The 16,956-nt window shown below is 40.9% G+C and overlaps 1 protein-coding gene across 3 annotated transcripts in view; it reads right to left on the minus strand.

Annotated features, from left to right (window-relative positions):
• Window positions 1-16,956, minus strand: part of BTK (Bruton tyrosine kinase) — a 38,170-nt gene that overhangs the window by 18,036 nt on the left and 3,178 nt on the right. Inside the window, exons 2-6 of one of the 3 annotated variants that reach the window (XM_035289493.3) lie at window positions 13,669-13,778; window positions 8,162-8,332; window positions 7,544-7,642; window positions 5,455-5,523; window positions 3,790-3,871 (exon numbers count right to left, since the gene is read on the minus strand). In XM_035289493.3, coding sequence (XP_035145384.1) covers window positions 3,790-3,871; window positions 5,455-5,523; window positions 7,544-7,642; window positions 8,162-8,302 — 391 coding nt within the window. In that variant the 5' untranslated portion in view covers window positions 8,303-8,332; window positions 13,669-13,778. The remainder of the gene's footprint in view (window positions 1-3,789; window positions 3,872-5,454; window positions 5,524-7,543; window positions 7,643-8,161; window positions 8,333-13,668; window positions 13,779-16,956) is intronic. The other 2 variants (XM_035289494.3, XM_035289492.2) reach the window with 2 other exon arrangements.

The raw sequence follows: 16,956 nt of genomic DNA on the forward strand, positions 1-16,956 counted from the left end.
GGCGGATCACTTGACGTTGGGAGTTTGAGACCAACCTGGCTAACAAGGTGAAATCTCATCTCTTCCAAAAATACAAAAATTAGCTGGGCATGGTGTGCATGCCTATAATCCCAACTATCAGGAGGCTGAGGCAGGAGTATCGCTTTAACCCAGGAGGCAGAGTTCGCAGTGAGTCAAGATTGTACATTGCACTCCAGCATGGGCGATAGAGCAAGACTCTCTGTCTCTAAATAAATAAATAAAATTTAGGTATAATTTACATATAATAAAGTGCACAGATCTATTGTGTACAGCAAACCATATTTTTCCACACCCATTTAACCTCCTTGAGATCCAGCACCTCATGCCCCTTCAGTCAATACCCTTGCAAAGGTAACCAATATTCTCATGAGGCCCCCTTTTCATGTCAATGGTTTCTTATTGTTGCATTAAGAGTGGGATAATAAAAACATAAAATTAAACCAACAAGGAAAAAAGCAAAAGAGTGGAATAACATCACTATTTTGTGGCTCCTACGGTAACTCACTATTGACATTGCCAGCACCTGGGATTGTCCTGGGATTGTTAGGACTTGCACCTAAATCTCCCAGCAATTATGGTATTTGTCAGAAGGCGCCTACTTTTGGCTCCTGTTGTTAGCCCAGGAAGGTTCAACAAGACATATATCCAGATGGAACAATTGGAAAAAAAATGCCTTCGATGAAACATAAGGGAGGAGAAGGCAAAGATGTGCCTAGCCACACTCCCTGCTCACACTGATGACCCAGCTGAACTAGTGGTGTTTGTTTATTTGTTTTGGCTTTGTTCTTAGCCTGTTGTAATTTTACTTAGCTAATGAACTTTAATAGGAGCACACAATCAAGATTATAAGGTTAACATCTGAGTTAAGAAACTAAGCTGGGCTGGGCATGGTGGCTCAAGCCTGCAATCCCAGCACTTTGGGAGGCCAAGGTGGGTGGATCACCTGAGGTCAGGAGTTTAAGACCAGTCTGGCCAACATGATGACACCCTGTCTGTATAATGATACAAAAATTAGCCAGGCATGGTGGTGCACACCTATAGTCCCAGCTACTCGGGAGATTGAGAGAGGAGAATTGCTTGAACCCGGGAGGCGGAGGTTGCAGTGAGCCCAGATTGTGCCACTGCACTCCAGTCTGGGTGACAGAGCAAGACTTCGTCTCAAAATAAATAAATAAATAAATAAATAAATAAATAAATATTTGTTGGACTAAACTATGACTGGTTTTGAAATTAGTATGTGAAGATGGGTGCGGTGGCTCATGCCTGTAATCCTAGTACTTTAGGAGGCTGAGGCGGGTGGATCATGAGGTCAAGAGAAGGAGACCATCCTGGCCAACATGGAGAAACCCTGTGTCTACTAAAAATACAGAAATAAGCCAGGTGTGGTGGTGCATGCCTGTAGTCCCAGATACTTGGGAGCCTGAGGCAGGAGAATCACTTGAACCTGGGAGGCAGAGGTTGCAGTGCGCCACCGAGATCATGCCACTGCACTCCAGCCTGGCGACAGAGTGAGACTGTCTGTATATAAAAATTAGTATGTAAAGTGTAAAGAAGTTACCAACTTGAGCATGCCACTTTCTCCCTTATTTCTCCTTCAACTAGTCTGCCTCACATTTCCCCATTTCCAGACTAAAATCAAGCCATTTATCAATGTGGAGCCCAAGTTGGTGGTGGTCGTTTACCTCCCGTGGATAAATCAGTTAATACAACTATTGATCCCTTTCTGTGTGCAAGGTACTGTATGAGGCATTGTGGAGAGAACTAATGAGCTACAAATATATATGTCCTGCAGAGCTCCTATCTCAGTCTCTGCGAATATTTCTCTGGCTGGAAATAGTATATTGGTTCAGGACATGGAGTCTGGAGCCTGACTGCCATTTACTAACTGCGTGCCTTTGGGCAAGTTACTTAACCTCTCCATACCTCAGCTTTCTTATCTGTAAAATGAGGATGATAAGATAACTGCCTCATATGGTCAATAGAAAGTTAGTATGTGTAAAGAATTTAGAGAAGAGCCTGTATCACAATAAGCAGTATTAAAGAGTTTGCTCATTTTATAGCCCCAGGGCTAAAGCAGACCCCTTATCTTAAAATATGCCAAGAACTGAACTGTGTGGTGCAGGATATCATCTATTTGTAATATTCAACATAGCTTTACTGTAGAATATTTTGCAACCAACGATATGTGAAATTTCTGGACTTGGAAACCAAGCAGCACAAAACTATGTAATGAGCTTGGGCTTTGGAGTCATACAGACGTAGGGATGTGATAAGAAGCCAGGCTCCACCACTCACTAGCTGTGTGCCCATGAGCAAGTTACATAACTTTTTTGAGCCTCAGTTTCCTCATCTGTGAATAGGGGAATAATACATACTTCTTAAGGTTATTGCAAGGATCAAATGAGTAATACATTTGAAGCACTTGGCACAGAGCATGCTACATAGTAAGTGCTCATTAAGTGTTAATTATTATTGTTGTTTTAGTCCAAGGTTGTTGTGAAAATTAAATGAGATAATATATACAAGGTATTTAGCTCAATGTCCGGCACATAGCAATAATTCAATAGATGATCCGTCTCCTCCTTCCTCCTGTTCCCTTTCAGTTTGAAAGACTTTGCTAATATAATTTTGACCAATCAAACTTGCACTCAAGGGAGTGTACAAGGCTGGTACAGCTAGCCAGTGAGTATCAGAATCTAAATGTTTATTAACACAAAGGGCTGTCATGCAATAACCCAACCATGCCATTATCAGTCTGCCATCCTTCCTGTTTCTCTAGGCAGCCTTTCCTGATGTCAACTCAACCAGTTAATCTCTCAGACACTTGACGTGTGGCTATATATACAAGCAAACATGTGTGCATGCATCCTGTGCTGCAAGCATTTGCAGTCAAGTTTATCCGAACACACTATATGGTGGATGTGAAATGCTGAAACTTTGTTCAAGTTCAGGTCCTTACAAAGCAAGGAATACAAAATATTTCATTGGGAAATACTTATCCACAACAAAGACATGTAGAGTGCTTGCATGTATAGTGATTTACAGTTTTCCATGTGCTTTTACATGTATTATTACTTCATTTGATCCTTACAACAACCCCAGAGGTAGGTATGGCACTCAGTACCATTACTCTCCTTTGAGAAGAAACTGAGCATCAAAGAAGCTTGTTGGCCTTCTTGCCAGAAATCACCCAGTTTGTAAGTGGTAGAAGAGGGGTTGAAACAAGGTTCTCTGACTCTGACTTCAAGCACTCTCATACATCATCTATTTATTTTTTGGAGCTAGGTATTTTGTACTTAGGATTCTAAATATTGCATAGCCGTTGAATGCCACACCACCCTTGTATTCAGTGTAAAAAATTGGACTATTTTTAAGAAATAGAGAAATAGAGGTGCCTATATTGCAATAGAGAGACAGTGGTAGAACTGAGTCGAAACTCTTAGTCTAACATATTATCTTTTATTTATATGATGGATTACTAAGTTCATTTGTATTACTAATATTAAAACAAAATACACACTTCCTTTCTGTTTCTTTCTTTTCTATGTATTTCCTTCCTCCCTCATTCTCTTCCTTTGTTCCTTGCTTCCTTCCTTCCTGTCTCCCTCCTCCCCTCCCTCTCTCTTCCTTTTCTCCCCTTATATCCATTTTTTCTTTTCTCTCTACGTTTCTCCTTTCTTGTTTCTCTCTTCCTTCTTTCCTTTTCCTCCCATCTAGCTTCTCTTCCTTTTTTTCTTTCTTTGGAAACATTTATTTTCCAATTCTCACCATTTTTGAGCTGGTGAATCCACCGCTTCCTTAGTTCTTCAGTTGGGGAGAAGACGTAGAGAGGCCCTTCATCATATACCACCTGGGTCAATGAACACACAGACTTCAGCAATTAGGATTCAGAAAAGAGGAGAAAGACCTTGAAGGCGCTAATCTTAGAGGACAACTTTGTATATTCATTGTAGAAAACAAAGAAAGGCAGAATCTTCAGTCAGCAGTGGTGTTTGGGTTATGTGAACTACCTGAAGGATCCCTGAACTCTTCATATCCAGAGATGTAGCATTTCAAAGCCTTAGAATTTTTTATACTCTTAGGTCCTCCTGACTTGTGTTTCAATTTGTGCATAAACTTACTTTATGTTTCCATCTGCCCTTGCTGGAGATAAGATTTTTGTTTATCCAACAAAGGGTATTTTATCTTATTAGTTAACTTTGACTTTGTATAGAAGAGAGTTATAGTGATAATCTATATAAATTAACTCTTGATTAGTACATATGAGTTATTTGCTTGAATAATATATGGAATAAAATTTTAATTCATGCCTAAGTACTACCATCTCCACTACCTAGTGGCCTCCCTTCACCAATATTAGCAAAAATAAATCAAATTTGGAACTACAAACCGACTTCAAAAAGGGTAAGGTATTTGGTAAGCAATATCATAAGTCAAATAGTACTTTTTTGACCATATACCATGTACAAGGCATCATGCTAGGTGTTACAAAGATGCATGAAATATATACAATGTGGTTCCAACCCTCCCAGAGTTTATAGACGTCATATAATAAATTCTAAAGTAAAATATAAATTAATTTAAAATTATCTGCTGTTCAGCATTATTCATTAGTGCAGCCAAAGAACGTCATCTAGTTGAAAGGCATTGGGAGTAAAAACTGTGTCTGAAATACCCTTCTTTGAAAGGTTTTGTGACTTTGATATAATCAGGGACATGAACAAGATCTTTTTACATTTTTCTTTTTGCTTGTTAGTCTTGCTGTGCTCATAAATCCATGACAGAAAGCCCCCTCCCCTGAGACTTTCCACTTCCTTTTCTGGCTTTCACTGTTGCAGAGGCTGCTATGTTCATGACACGTGGCCTACAGAGTTCTCAGAATGTCAGCAAGCCAAACTGAAGATCAAATTTGTAATTCTTGCTCTCTTTTATTACACTACCTCTACCAAACAGATGCACATGTGGCACTTCCCCTATTCCAGACTACAACAGACTTTAGGTTTAGGTTTATGCATAAGTCTAATAAGTCCTCCTCATACTGAACTTCCTACTACTACTCCCCTTTTCTGTCTTTTCAACCCACATGACCACCATTAGACAGATAGTCAGAACCAGAAGGAAATGAAATGCTCACTCAACAAGCAGAGCATCTTTCTCAATGCAGTTATCATAGACGAGACACACTATAATACAATTGATGCTGCTATGTATTCTTTTTGAGGTATAGAGACTAAAAGAAACTATGTTACATGGCGTAAATAGAAAAGCAAACATTCTCAGCCCATGCCAGTCTCATTTCTTGGTTCGGCATCCTTGTCCACCTCAAGTTCTATTCACTGGGTCCTCATAGCCTTCCCTCTGCCCTGTACCACACCACCCCTTCTGAGTGTGTTATAGGGGCCTTTCGAGAGTTGGTGAGAGAAAATAACTCACCTGAAAGGGATAAGGGAACCTTTCAATGATTGAAATTTGCTCCATTTCACTGGACTCTTCACCTCTTCTCTGTAATGAAATAAGAAAGAATGGTTATTGGTTGATGCATTGCTCTTTTCTGGATTTCCTTAGGTACTGGAAATCCTTATGCTTCAGAAGATTTTCCTGCACAGACAATGAAGATTCTTAGTGATTGCTTCCTATAGGCCAATAGGGGCACATATCCAATAGGACTCAGCACATACCCAGTCAGGAGAGCCTCAGGTATTTCAAATCGTTGGGAAAATGGAGGTTTCTAAAAAATTGGCGTTGGGACAAATGTTTAACCACTAATATTGTAGGGAGGAGAGGTGTTAGGTAGCTATGTTATGCCATAAACCAAAGTAAATTCCAGATGGATTCAAGAGCTTAATATAAAAAATGAAACTATGAATGACTGAGAGCAAATATAAGTGATTATTTATATAACCTTGTGGGAGGCAAGCTTTTTCTAACATAATGATAAAACCTAGAACCATTAAGAAAAAGGTGAACTAATTTGATTACATAGACTTTAAAACCCTAGATGGCAAAAAGCCTCATAAACAAAATTGAAAAATAAATGATAAACTGAAAAACATTTTCAACATACATTACAGTTAAAGGATTAATATTCTTTTTTTTTTTTTTTTTGAGATGGAGTTTCACTTTTATTACCCAGGCTGGAGTGCAATGGCACGATCTCGGCTCACGGCAACCTCCGCCTCCTGGGTTCAAGCAATTCTCCTGCCTCAGCCTCCTGAGTAGCTGGGACTACAGGCACGCGCCACCATGCCCAGCTAATTTTTGTATTTTTAGTAGAGACGGGGTTTCACCATGTTGACCAGGATGGTCTCGATTTCTTGACCTCGTGATCCACCTGCCTCGGCCTCCCAAAGTGCTGGGATTATAGGCGTAAACCACCGCGCCCGGCCTATGTTTTAAATATATAACATATATATTAGTGTATGTGTATGTGTTCTTAGTGGGGAAAAACATCTGTAAGTCTATGTGCACCAACATGTTAATAGTTGTTTTAACTGGGTAATGGGATTATGTATCATTTTAGTCTTTTTTATATATTCCAGAGTTTCTATAATAAATATTGAATTACTCTTATAATCAAGAAAATACTGAAAATGGTCAGATGCAATGGCTCACGCCTGTAATGTCAGCACTGTGGGAGGCCAAGGCAGGTGGATCACTTGAGGCCAGGAGTTCGAGACCAGCCTGGCCAACATGGTTAAACCCCATCTCTACTAAAATGAAAAAGGCAAAAGTAGCAGGCATAGTGGTGTACACCTGTAATCCCAGCTACTTGGGAGGCTGTGGCATGAGAATTGCTTGAACCCAGGAAGTAAATGTTGCAGTGAGCCACGATGGTACCAATGCACTCCAGCCTGGGCAACAGATTGAGACTCTGTCTAAAAAAAAAAATACTAAAATTTATATATATATAAATGTTAAATGTCAACTCAAAAGTCAGTAGGGTTTATGCCACTCACTCTGGAAAGTGAGAAGAGAATAAATAGTAAGGTATAAAAGAATCTCATGTGATTCAGAGCCCTAGGATTCTGGCATTCACACTTACTGAAGTCTGTAAGTCCGATCCTGGTAACTGAGGGAATAAAACCAATGACCTTTGACCAGTTTGAAAACTTGATATAGGCTGGGTGCGGTAGCTCACACCTGTAATCCTAGCACTTTGAGAGGCCAAGGTGGGTGGATCACCTGAGGTCAGGAGTTCAAGACCAGCCTGGCCAACATGGTGAAAACCCATCTTATAAAAAAAAAAGAAAAAAAAATTATATATTAAAAAAAAGAAAACTTGATATAGCATCATTTTAAAGTTTGTGTTGACAAATTTTCCAGGCTTAGTGAGATGCTCTGAATATAAAAGAAAGAAGCTAAGATTATTTATAACCAATATGTGGTAGAATGAATAATTTTTAAAGGAAACTTGACTGTGTTTCACATTGCACAGCATCACCACTGTATTTACAGATAATTTAAATGCTCCACATTTCTTAAAATCTGCTGCTCCCCCTCTCTGACATTGGTCTCTTCTTACCGGAATCTGTCTTTCAGGAGGAGGATTTTTTTCAGGAACCACTGTTTCAACGCAAGTAATCTTCTCAACATCTACTGAACCCTTCTTACTGCCTCTTCTCTGAGAAATAGAATGAGGAAGAAAATGGAGAAAGATTAAGAGGGATTAAGCAACCAGATGATTAGAGTTTGTTATCTAATCATTCAACGTAGTGAGGTGGCATGCACAGGCTACATCAGGACCTGTCATTTGGTGGTGGGGAGGAAAACTTTCCAGATCTATAAATCTAATCTTTGACTACCAAATGGAGGGCAAATACTACAGAAGAGTAAATGACTTTAGGTGCCTTCATCATAGGAAATAAGGAAGCAATTTCCAGCTCTTCCATTTCACTCTCAACAATCATTTAATGAGTACTCATTAATTTCAAGATTCCATGGTAACATTTTCCTTGTGGCTTCTTAGGACCTTTGACTTTCTGACTTTAGCTAGTTATAGGCTAGGAAAAATTTTGCTGAATTTGAAGGGACTTAGGTCCATTCTACCCTCCTCCTCCTACCATTTACCTCTTCCCCTAGGAATTTCTAAGGCCAAGTCCTTGAAATCTTGAAACTCAGGTTTCATAGTTGAGAAACTTACCCCACGTTCAAAGTCATACTCATAGTAGGAGAGTTTGTGCACGGTCAAGAGAAACAGGCGCTTCTTGAAGTTTAGAGGTGATGTTTTCTTTTTCTGCTGGGATCGCTTCAGAAAGATGCTCTCCAGAATCACTGCTGCCATAGCTTCTTCTTTCTGGAACTCACCTGTGTGCTTTTGATAATGAAAGTTCCTGAGGATCCAGGACATTAATCCTCATCCCTCTTGGTTCCCCCTCAGCCTAGCTACCTAGTTTTAAATGGAACAAAAATGTGCACAGTTAACAAAATAATTTCTTCCTACCACCCTCCTCCCACAGCCCCCACCTCTGTCAGGTTTCAGATGCACACTGAATTGGGGGGATTGGTTTGATGTTGTGAGCTCATATAAACTGGGTTCTTGTATAAGGCAATGGAATGCTCTAAATGTTAAATGGCACATGTAGAGGTAGCTTTACACTATCCACCTTTATAAGATATATGTAGAATCTGTGAAAAGCAAAAGTATCTGTGCAGCTGTTGATCTTGGTATCCCCAGAAGGGATAATGCAGGTGCCAGAAGTCCACTGAGGCAGATATTGAACTCTCAGTTCCCAATTTCCTAGATAGAGAATGTAATTTTTCAAACATTGTCCAATTGGGGTCTGCAACCAAGGGGACTAATAAGGATATGGAGGCTGCACCTGCAGTTATGGACACACACTAACTGCCGCCCAACTGATTTTGCCCACACCCACTGAGCTACAAAGGATAGAAGCTATGTTCTAAAGTTGAAAACATAATTATTTGGTGGGGAGGTAGTTGCTGTTTTCTGGCATTTTCTCCATTTATCTTAAATTAATTCTTTTAGACAGCATCAAGCAAAAGTGATGCAACTGTCTTTCTGATATAGATGCCACCTCTGTTCATTTATGAAATGCAATTTATTTAGCCTCCCCAAACCTGCTATACTCCAGAAGGATTCAGTTTAGGTAACCGAAATACAGAAAGGCAAATAAAGTCCCAAAAAGTCACCACTGGCTTTTTTATTCACACCAAGGAACACTTCATATCAGTTATTCACTTACAGTTTATGCACAATGTTATTACTAATTCTGAACTTTCATCGGAAAGCTAAAGTGAAAATAAATGCTGTCATAAAAATAGAACATTAGGCCGGGCGCAGCGGCTCAAGCCTGTAATCCCAGCACTTTGGGAGGCCGAGGCGGGTGGATCACGAGGTCAAGAGATCGAGACCATCCTGGTCAACATGGTGAAATCCCGTCTCTACTAAAAATACAAAAAGTTAGCTGGGCACGGTGGCACGTGCCTGTAATCCCAGCTACTCAGGAGGCTGAGGCAGGAGAATTGCCTGAACCCAGGAGGTGGAGGTTGCCGTGAGCCGAGATCGCGCCATTGCACTCCAGCCTGGGTAACAAGAGTGAAACTCCGTCTCAAAAAAAAAAAAAGAACATTAGGCTGGGTGCCATGGCTCATGCCTGTAATCCCACCACTTTGGGAGGCTCAGGCAGGCAGATCACCTGAGGTCAGGAGTTCGAGACCAGCCTGGCCAACATGGTGAAATCTCATCTCTGCTGAAAATACAAAAATTAGCTGGGCGTAGTGGTGGGTGCCTGTAATCCCAGCTATTTGGGAGGCTAAGGCAGGAGAATTGCTTGGACCCGGGAGGTGGAGGTTGCAGTGAGCCGAGATTGTGCCATTGTACTCCAGCCTGGGCAACTAGAGTGAAACTCCCTCTCAAAACAAAACAAAAAAACCATGAAGTAAGTAATGAAAAATCACCAGTCCTCCACTCAAGTTTTCTTAGAGGTAGGGTTTTTTCCTATGGGGGGGATGGGATTTTTTTTTAAAGTAAACTCCTTCCCCTAAGGCATTTGAGTAAAGAAAAGTAAACTCCTTAGGCTTTTGGTGACACCGTGGAAACAGAATGAATATAGTCAGCAGTTTTTTTGTAGTTTTTAAGTAGATCATTGCTCACACTAGGAAAGCAAGGGAGTGAATTTTATCAGCACCTGGGGGCTATCCACACTGTTATTTTGCTCTTTCCAGTGGTGTAGGAAGTTCTATTCTCATACTGGGGAGACAAAAATAGGTTAAAGGAACACCAGGGGTATTCTGGACAATTGTTTTGCCACTTACCTACCATGTGTATGTCACTATCTTCTGGAGGTGGATTAATTCAATATTTTGTAAATTAAATTTTGAGAAAAATTGGGCAAGTGTACAAACGTTTTTCTCCATCCTGCCACATACCCTGACTCCATGGTTTAAATGGTCTCTCACTGGAGTGACAAATTGATGAGTTTACAATCAGTCCTTTCTAAACCCCAGTTTTCGCTCTAACCTCAAAGAGGTTCATTTTAACATTACAAGTATGCATTTACTCAGGAGTAGTGGTAACCAAATAATACTATTCTATTCTCAGGAACTACCAACTCATGAGATCCCTGTAATCATACCACATTTGCTCCTGCAGAAAATTATAATTAAGTACCTCTTCACAATCAAAGACTCAAATTACGGGATAAAAAATGAAGCCCTAAACAAACTGAGTACCATGACCGGTAAATGGGGTCAAAAGCATCCCAAGAAACCACTTCTGGTATACTGCTTTTAGCTGAGTAAATCGCAGGCAGCATTTTACCTTTAGTTTTGTTGCAGGCTGTTGGTGGATACATTCTCTGCCTAGACCTACCATCTGTTTCGGTCTTGGCCCCTGCTCTTACTTCCTATAAGACCGGTCCTTATGGAAGCTGCCTCAACTCTTTCTGTTTTAGAACAAATCCAGTTTGTACAAGAGGAAGTCTTCCTCTCTCTCAAGTATCTGTGTTGGGGCAGCGTTTAGTGCTGGTCTATGAGGAAGTAAGCAAGCCTCTCACTAGCCATTGCCTCTCATTAGCCATCACCCCTCTGAGCAAAAGGTGAAATGGCCTCCACCTCTAGATCATTGAGCTAGAGGTCAGCCAGAATTGCCATCACCTTCTTTGACTGCTTTTCTCCTATTTCTTGTATTCCAGTCCAGACTCACACACCCTGAAAATGTGGTAGCTCTTCCTTAGGTGCCACTGGTCCATCAACCAATATTGTGTAAAGAAACACATCCATCTTTGAGTCCTCCAGAAGGTTGGTGTGTAATGCACAGCTCTGAGTTAAAAAGTAGTTAGAGGGTAAAGCTTCTGTGGGTACTTATTGTGAAAGGCCATTTTCTTTCTTTCTTTTTTTTTTTGATACGGAGTCTTGCTCTGTTGCCCAGGTTGGAGTGCAACAGAGCAAGACTCACTGCAATCCTGACCTCCTGAGTTCAAGCAATTCTCCTGCCTCAGCCTCCTGAGTAGCTGGGATTATAGGTATATGCAACCACGCCTGGCTAATTTTTGTATTTTTAGTAGAGACAGGGTTTTGCCATGTTGCTCAGGCTGGTCTCAAACTTACCTCAGGTGATCCACCCACCTTGGCCTCCCAAAGTGCTGGGATTACAGGTGTGAGCCACCGTGCAGAGCCAGTAAAGGCCCCAATTAAAAAAAAAATTTCAGTAGCCTGCAGTCAATTTGACCACAAAATACCTACAGTGAGGGCTGACCCTCAGCCCCACGTGGGGTGAGGGGTGGAAATGGAGGTGACATGAATGTCTCAAACACACACACACACACACACACACACACACACACACACCACTGTAGTTTATAGAAAGAAATCGAAGGGGGGAGGAGAAATAATAAACACAGAGCTCTTCATTTAAAATATACGGTTCCAGTGTTATAATGCTCTCTTTATTAAACTATAAATGCAAAGATTTTTACATGGCCACCTTTTGCAGCCTCCAAGCTTCCTATGGAGCAGCAGAATTCAGAAAGATAAAGCTTATTAACAAGAGTTCAGCCATCATACAAACTGGACGATGTCAAGAAATTAATAGAAACAGCACTTGCAGAATCAGTAAACTAAACCATCTTTGGCTTATAAGATAAAATACTACTAAGAATAATAGGGCCTGGCACGATGGCTCATGCCCGTAATGCCAGCACTTTGGGAGGCCGAGGCTGGCGGGTCACTCGAGGTCAGGAGTTAGAGACCAGTCTGGCCAACATGATGAAAACCCGTCTCTACTAAAAATCCAAAATGTAGCCAGGTGTGGCGGCTAATTTGGCACCAGCACTTTGGAAGGATGAGGCAAGAAGATCACTTGCATCTAGGAATTTGAGAGTAGCCTAGGCAACAAAGTGAGACCTCTGTTTCTAAAAACAAATGAAATATAGCTGGGTATGGTAGTGCATGCCTGTAGTCCCAGCAACTTCAGAGGCTGAGGCAGGAGAATCGCTTGAATCTGGGAGGCAGAGGTTGCAGTGAGCTAAGATCGTGTCACTGCACTCCAGCCTGGAGTCTCAAAAAAAAAAAAAAAAAAAGAATAATACCAGAGCAAAATTCAGAAAATTACACAGCCAGCCTATGATTGGGAAGAGTTCATGAGATGCTACTTAAAATAACCAGTCAACTATACTTCAAATGACTACTTAGCCAAAATATCCAAGAAGTAGTGTTTTCTTGATTTCTCCTTTAAAGTACTAATTAATTGGCTAGGAAGATTCTGGCCATTCCCGGTCTTTCCATAGGGGGATGGAAGGAAACTTCTGTTCCTTTCAGTGACTTCTACCTGTCAGGCATTTTACATGCATTATTTCATTTATTCCTCACAATAAACACATGAGTAAACTGACACTCGCATAGGTTATGTGACTTGTCCAACCTCATCCATCTGTAGCCCTTGCTATACTATCTATAGCCCCTGCTGTTTTTGTGGTGTTTCACTGCCTACTGGAGGGATTTTTGTTTGTTGGCATTTTGGTCTTTGATGAGGTTGATGTCATCTACCTTGGGGCCTCTGTTATTCTCAATGGCTATCATCAAAGGGCAGTTGCCACAAACTCCTCTCCGTTTTCTAGGAATATTCAGCAAGAGAGGAAATGGTGGTAAATACAGGAGATAAGACAGTATTCAAGATCCTGGGCTCTTTCTTCTGCAATATTCCTCCAGGCTGGTAAGGATGATCTGTCCCTGTTAATTGTCAAGTATACGTTTTTCCACATGAGGACTCTTCTTAGTCTTGCCAGGTTTTCTTACATTTTCCTCTTTAAATCATCCTCAAGGAGATTCTGTCTAACTAGTGAATTTCTAGAATCACCTGTTGTTTCCTTTTCTGGATGTTTTATTGTTGATGGCATGAAAGCACAGTATTTAGGTAGAATATCCACTCTTCTCTGTCCCTAGCGTTCTTATTGCTTACTGTGAATATAAAACTTCTATCAAATATACCTTCTATTTTTTTTTTGAGACAGGGTCTCACTCTGTCACCCAGGTTGGGGTGCAGTGGCAGGATCACCACTCATTGCAGCCTCCACCTCCCAGGCTCAAGCAATCCTCCTGCCCAGCCTCTCAAGTAACTGGGACTACAGGCATACACTACCACACCCAGCTAATTTTTTAGTTTTTTTTTTGTAGAGACAGGGGTCTTACCTTGTTTCCTAGGCTGGATTCAAACTCCTGGATGCAAGCGATCTTCTTGCCTTAGCCTTCCAAATTGTGGGGATTACAGGCATGAGCTGCCACGACTGGCCTCAAATATACTTTGTTTTATATTATGACATATTTCAAATAGAAATTACAGAGAATATAACATTAGAATCATGGACTCACTGCTTAGCTCTACAGAATCCTGACATTGTGCCATATTGCCTCAGATGTTAAGAACTGAAATACTATCAGTATAATCAAGACCCCTTTATGTACTCCACAATTTTAGTCTTCTCCCTCCTTAGAGATCACCAATATCTTGAATTTGGTATTTATCATTCCTAGGCATGTTTTTATATTATTATTATTACAGATGTAAGTATCTATAAAAGATATATAGTATTGGTTTACATGTTTAAAATTTCTTTTCTTTTCTTTTCTTTTTTTTTTTTTCAGACAGAGTTTCGCTGTTGTTACCCAGGCTGGAGTGCAATGGCGCGATCTCGGCTCACCGCAACCTCCGCCTCCTGGGTTCAGGCAATTCTCCTGCCTCAGCCTCCCGAGTAGCTGGGATTACAGGCACGCGCCACCGTGCCCAGCTAATTTTTTGTATTTTTAGTAGAGACGGGGTTTCACCTTGTTGACCAGGATGGTCTCGATCTCTTGACCTCGTGATCCACCCGCCTCGGCCTCCCAAAGTGCTGGGACTACAGGCTTGAGCCACCACGCCCGGCATATGTTTAAAATTTCTATATGGCCGGGCGCAGTGGCTCACGCCTGTAATCCCAGCACTTTGGGAGGCCGAGGAGGGTGGATCACCTAAGGTCAGGAGTTCGAGACCAGCCTGACCAACATGGTGAAACCCCATCTCTACTAAAAACACAAAAACTAGCCAGGCATGGTAGTGGGCACATGTAATCCTAGCTACTCAGCAGCCTGAGGCAGAAGAATCGGTTGAACCTGGGAGGGGAAGGTTACAGTGAGCTGAGATCATGCCATTGCACTCCAGCCTGGGCAACAAGAGTAAAGCTCTGTCTCAAAAAAAAAAAAAATTCCTTTTTTTTAACACATTCTTCAGCAACTTTCATTTTTCCCCTTAATATAATATGTTATGGTTTATTTATTTGGGTAGTTCTACTTCATATGTTTAATTCATTTTTATATGCATAAAATATTCTACATGATGAATACATTCCAATTTATTCATTCGCTGTTGATGGGCATTTAGATTGTTTGTTTTTAATGATAAACAATTCTGCTGTGAACATTATTGTGTTTTTTTTTAAATCTCAGAATGAATTCTCAGTTACTTAGACAAAGTGGGAAACCCAGGTCCAGCTTATGTTGGACTATGTACTTTGCATCATTCCTTCTTGCCTTTTCAGTCCTGTCTTTCTGATGCTCCACTATGAAATGTGGTAGAATTATCAACTATCTCTAGTGGGAGGCTAAATTTGGCCTACAGAAAATCTCTTCCCAGTCCCAAGAAGCATCCTTCAGGTTCTTTTTTTTTTCTGAGATGGAGTTTCGCTGTTGTTACCCAGACTGGAGTGCAATGGCACGATCTCGGCTCACTGCAACCTCCGCCTCCTGGGTTCAAGCAATTCTCCTGCCTCAGCCTCCTGAGTAGCTGGGCTACAGGCGCACGCCACCATGCCCAGCTAATTTTTGTATTTTTAGTAGAGACGGGGTTTCACCATGTTGACCAGGATGGTCTCGATCTCTTGACCTCGTGATCCACCCGTCTTGGGTTCCCAAAGGGCTGGGATTACAGGCGTGAGCCACCATGCCCGGCCTTCCTTCAGGTTCTAATTGAGATTTCAATTGAGAATTCCTTGGCCTTGGAACCAGAAGAGAAGTCTTCTTTAAAATTTCATAACTGCAGCAACAAAGCAACCTAATTAATCTTGTTAAATTCCCAAGATTGTTTTGTTCAGGACTCAGTGAAACCTAATTATTTTATTATAAGCTTCATAGTCAGGGCTAGAGGGGACCAAATTTGTGATGAAGACTTCAAGTCAAAATCAGTTTTGTGGCTGCATGTGGACCAGGGAAATTCTCCTGCTATAGTCATTTACAAGAGATCTTAGGGCTCTCTGGTTCTTCCACAGCAGTTCATATTATTTATTTATTTCTGAGACAGAGTCTCCCTCTGTCGCCTAGGCTGGAGTGCAGTAGCTCAATCTTGGCTCACTGCAATCTCCACCATCCGGGTTCAAGCGATTCTCGTGCCTCAGCCTCCCGAGTATCTGGGATAATAGGCGCACACCATTACGCTTGCCTCGGCCTCCCAAATCCTGGGATTACAGGCTTGAGCCATCGCACTTGGCTTTATGTTTTTAGTAGCATTTTACATTTTTCTTTTGTGGTTTTGGAAACTTCTATGTCTCTGTGATTCATCGTCTCTTTTTGTCTTGCACTAGCTTCAATAGATTCTGGCCAATTGATGATGGAAGGGGAGCCAGAGAGCCAATCTGCAAGTTTATAGTCAGTGCCAGATCAGATCGGTGGTAATACTTGCAATTCTCCCTCTGCTCTGAGGGTGACTGCTGGGGTGGCTGTCTTTCATTCTGGACTTGTGTGCCCCTTTGTCCTTCTTTTTCAACCCAGTTTTTGTTTTCCTTGGCTTAAACATTTTATTTATTTATTTTCCATCGATATCAAAGCAACACTGCTGGGCGCAGTGGTGTGCACCTGTAGTCCCAGCTACTCAGGAGGCTGATATGGGACAATCATTTGAGCCCAAGAGTTCAAGGCCAGCCTGAGAAACATAGGGAGACCCTCATCTCAAAACAAAACCAAATAAAGTAAAATAAAATATGCTCATTGTAGAAAATATGTCAAGTACAGGGATATAAAAAAGAAAAAATTAATTATAAACCCATTATCCAGAGGTATTAATATTTCGGCATATTTCCTTCCATTTTTTTTCTATGTGTGTGTTCTTAACATATTTCAGATCATATTGCACTCACTTAATTTACTATTGTTCATAATATCTATCTATCCATTCATTCAAGGTAGCTTTTTCCAAAAAAAAAGAAAAATCTAAGGTTCTTATTTAACATTATTCCTGATTATTTTCCCATGTCATTAGGATCTCTATACAAGCATCATTTCCCAAGTTAAAAATTATGTGCATTTTGCATTTTGATACATACTGCCAAAATAGTTTCCAGAAACACTGTATCAATTTCAGCTCCAGATAGTTTTAGAGAGCCCCCTTTCTCATTATCCTTATCTCTTTTCTGGACCATTTCTAATCATTTTTAAAACTCTGATTTTGCTGCA

The sequence above is a fragment of the Callithrix jacchus genome, chromosome X (genome assembly GCF_049354715.1).
Source record: "Callithrix jacchus isolate 240 chromosome X, calJac240_pri, whole genome shotgun sequence".
Classification (NCBI taxonomy): domain Eukaryota; kingdom Metazoa; phylum Chordata; class Mammalia; order Primates; family Cebidae; genus Callithrix; species Callithrix jacchus.